This window comes from Sinocyclocheilus anshuiensis, unplaced genomic scaffold, assembly GCF_001515605.1.
Source record: "Sinocyclocheilus anshuiensis isolate Anshui unplaced genomic scaffold, SAMN03320099.WGS_v1.1 scaffold687, whole genome shotgun sequence".
Lineage (NCBI taxonomy): Eukaryota > Metazoa > Chordata > Actinopteri > Cypriniformes > Cyprinidae > Sinocyclocheilus > Sinocyclocheilus anshuiensis.
Genome location: NW_015551096.1, coordinates 498,178 through 500,743, shown reverse-complemented (window position 1 = coordinate 500,743; position 2,566 = coordinate 498,178). Strand labels below are relative to the sequence as shown.

The 2,566-nt window shown below is 40.1% G+C and overlaps 1 protein-coding gene across 1 annotated transcript in view; it reads right to left on the bottom strand.

The window, feature by feature from the left end:
• Positions 1–582: 582 nt before the first annotated feature.
• The window catches only part of LOC107662696 (zinc finger protein 664-like), a 4,649-nt gene continuing 2,665 nt past the window's right edge, over positions 583–2,566 (bottom strand). Inside the window, exon 2 of the mRNA XM_016452770.1 lies at positions 583–1,695. Within this exon, the coding sequence (XP_016308256.1) occupies positions 665–1,695 (1,031 nt within the window). The 3' untranslated portion in view covers positions 583–664. The remainder of the gene's footprint in view (positions 1,696–2,566) is intronic.

Below are 2,566 nucleotides of genomic sequence, written 5' to 3'. Positions count from 1 at the left end.
GCTTTTTTTCTTGAAACCCTTCCAAACGATTTGTGGCGATGTAGGTGACGTCGGACTGTAGTTTTGGACTTTCTGACCCCAAGACCCAACTAACTTCTACAATTCCCCAGCTGTGATTCTTGGAGATTTTTTGGCCACTCAAATCATCCTCCTGACAGTGTGTTGGGACAAGATAGACACACGTCCTCTTCCAGGCTGATTCATAACACTTCCAATTGCCCGGAATTTCTTAATTATTGCCTTGGTGGTGGAAATGGGCATTTTCAGTGTTTTTGCTATTTTCTTTCAGCCACTTCCCATTTTGTGAAGCTCAACAACACACATCGCACATCACAGCTGTGTTCTTTGGTCTCAATATATATATATTAGTCATTGTGGCATAAAAGTATAAATTATGACATACTAAATCCTTTGTATGACTAATTGTGAGATTAAAAAAATCTAAATGTATATATACTTGGTCAAACTTTTGGCTGTCATAATTAAATTTTTTTAATCGCATAATTATGACTGTCACAATTTTGACTTTTCATATCATAATCATGACTTTTTATGTCATAATTATGACTTACCAAAGCATGATTTTTTTCTTATTTTGCAAAAATGGTCTTCCACACACATGAATGATGAAAGCAACTGCAGAAATAAAGCCAAGGCTGAAAAGTCACTCTGATGATTCTGGAGCAGTTTCTTCTTTAGTGTGTTTGTTCTGATGGGTCTGAAAGCTACCTAAATAAGCAAATCTTTCGCCGCAGATGGAGCAGCAGTAAGGTTTCTCTCCTGTATGAACTCGCTGATGGACCTTCAGGACGTCTGATCGAGCAAACGTCTTGTCACACTGTGAGCATTTAAACGGTCTTTCTCTGGTATGAATCGTTGTGTGCCTCTGTAAATTAACATACTTTCTGAACCTCTTCTCACAAACGCTGCAGTGATACGGTTTTTCTCCCGTGTGAATTCTTTGATGAACTCTGAAATGTGTCGGATTGGAAAAGCTCTTCCCGCAGTGGGAGCACAGATACGGTTTCTCTCCGGTGTGAGTCCTCTCGTGATACTTCAGATAGGATTTGTACCGGAAGCGTTTGTCACAGTGTTTGCACTGATACGGTTTCTCATCAGAGTGGATTCTCTGGTGTGACTTTAGACTGCCTAAGTTTGTGAAGGTTTTCCCACAATCACTGCACTGGTACGGTCTCTCATTGGTGTGAACACGCACATGTTTCTTCAGATGAGATCCGTGGTTGTAGGTCTTCTCGCAGTGAGGGCACTTGTACGGTCTTTCTCCCGTGTGGATTCGCTTATGAGCATCCAGATTTGCTTTGGTGCTGAAATACTTTTCACATTCGCTGCACTGGAAAGACTTTTCGTCGTGTGTCTTTATATGAATTTTCATTTTTTGAGCAGTGGTGAAAAAATCCTTCCCGCACTGTTCACAGCGAAACTCCTTCTTCACCCTGTGCTCTTTTGAATGAAGTTTCCTCTCTTCTGCGGTAGGAAAGCTGATGTCGCATCTCTTGCAGCTGAAGTCTTTCTGTTCTGTGTGTGTTCTCTCGTGTCTCATTAGATGACCCTGTGAACTCAATGTTTTTCCACAGGTGATGCAGGAGAAACTCTTCAGCTGATCTTTTGAGGTCGAGGCTGTTTCTTCATCTCCATCAGATGATGAACCAGCAATGGCATCTGACAGAAACATAACTTTAATACAACAACTTTAAAATTTACTTGAACAAAGTTAGACTACATTCACATTAATCTGGATGTTTTTCCGCCATACTTCTGGCACGATCATTTATTAACAAAATGTGCATTCAGGTCAAATCACCAATAATAAAAAGCAACTGTTGTAGTTTAGTTTGTAGTAAATGCTGCTCCACACAAAAGCCTATATCTGCATAATGCTTTGTTATTTTGACAATTAATTAATTCATCTTTATTGTTATTCATAACGTATGAATAATTATGACAATATACACAAAAAAACAACCATAATTTGATGTTTATTTTAACGTATAGAGACAGAATACCAACCAAAAAATCCAGAAAAAAAAAACATTATATAAAGGTTAGAAACTGATTTGCATTTCAGTGAGTGAAATAAGTATTTGATCCCCAAGCAAAACATGACTTAGTACTTGGTGCAGAAACCCTTGCTGGCAAGCACAGAGGTATGATGTTGTTTGTAGTTGGTCACCAGGTTTGCACACATCTCAGGAGGGATTTTGGTCCACTCCTCTTTACAGATTCTCTCTAAATCCTTAAGGTTTCTTGGCTGTCGTTTGGCAACTCAAAGTTTTAGCTCCCTCCACATTTTCTATAGGACTGAGGTCTGGAGACTTGCTAGGCCACTCCATGACCTTAATATGCTTCTTCTTGAGCCACTTCTTTGTTGCCTTGGTGGTATGTTTCGGGTCATTGTCATGCTGGAAGACCCATCCATGACCCATCTTCAGTGTTCTGGCTGAGGGAAGGAGGTTCTCATCCAAGATTTTACAGTACATAGCCCCGTCCATTTGCCCCTCAATGCGGTGAAGTCGTCCTGTACCCTTAGCAGAAAAACAGCCCCAAA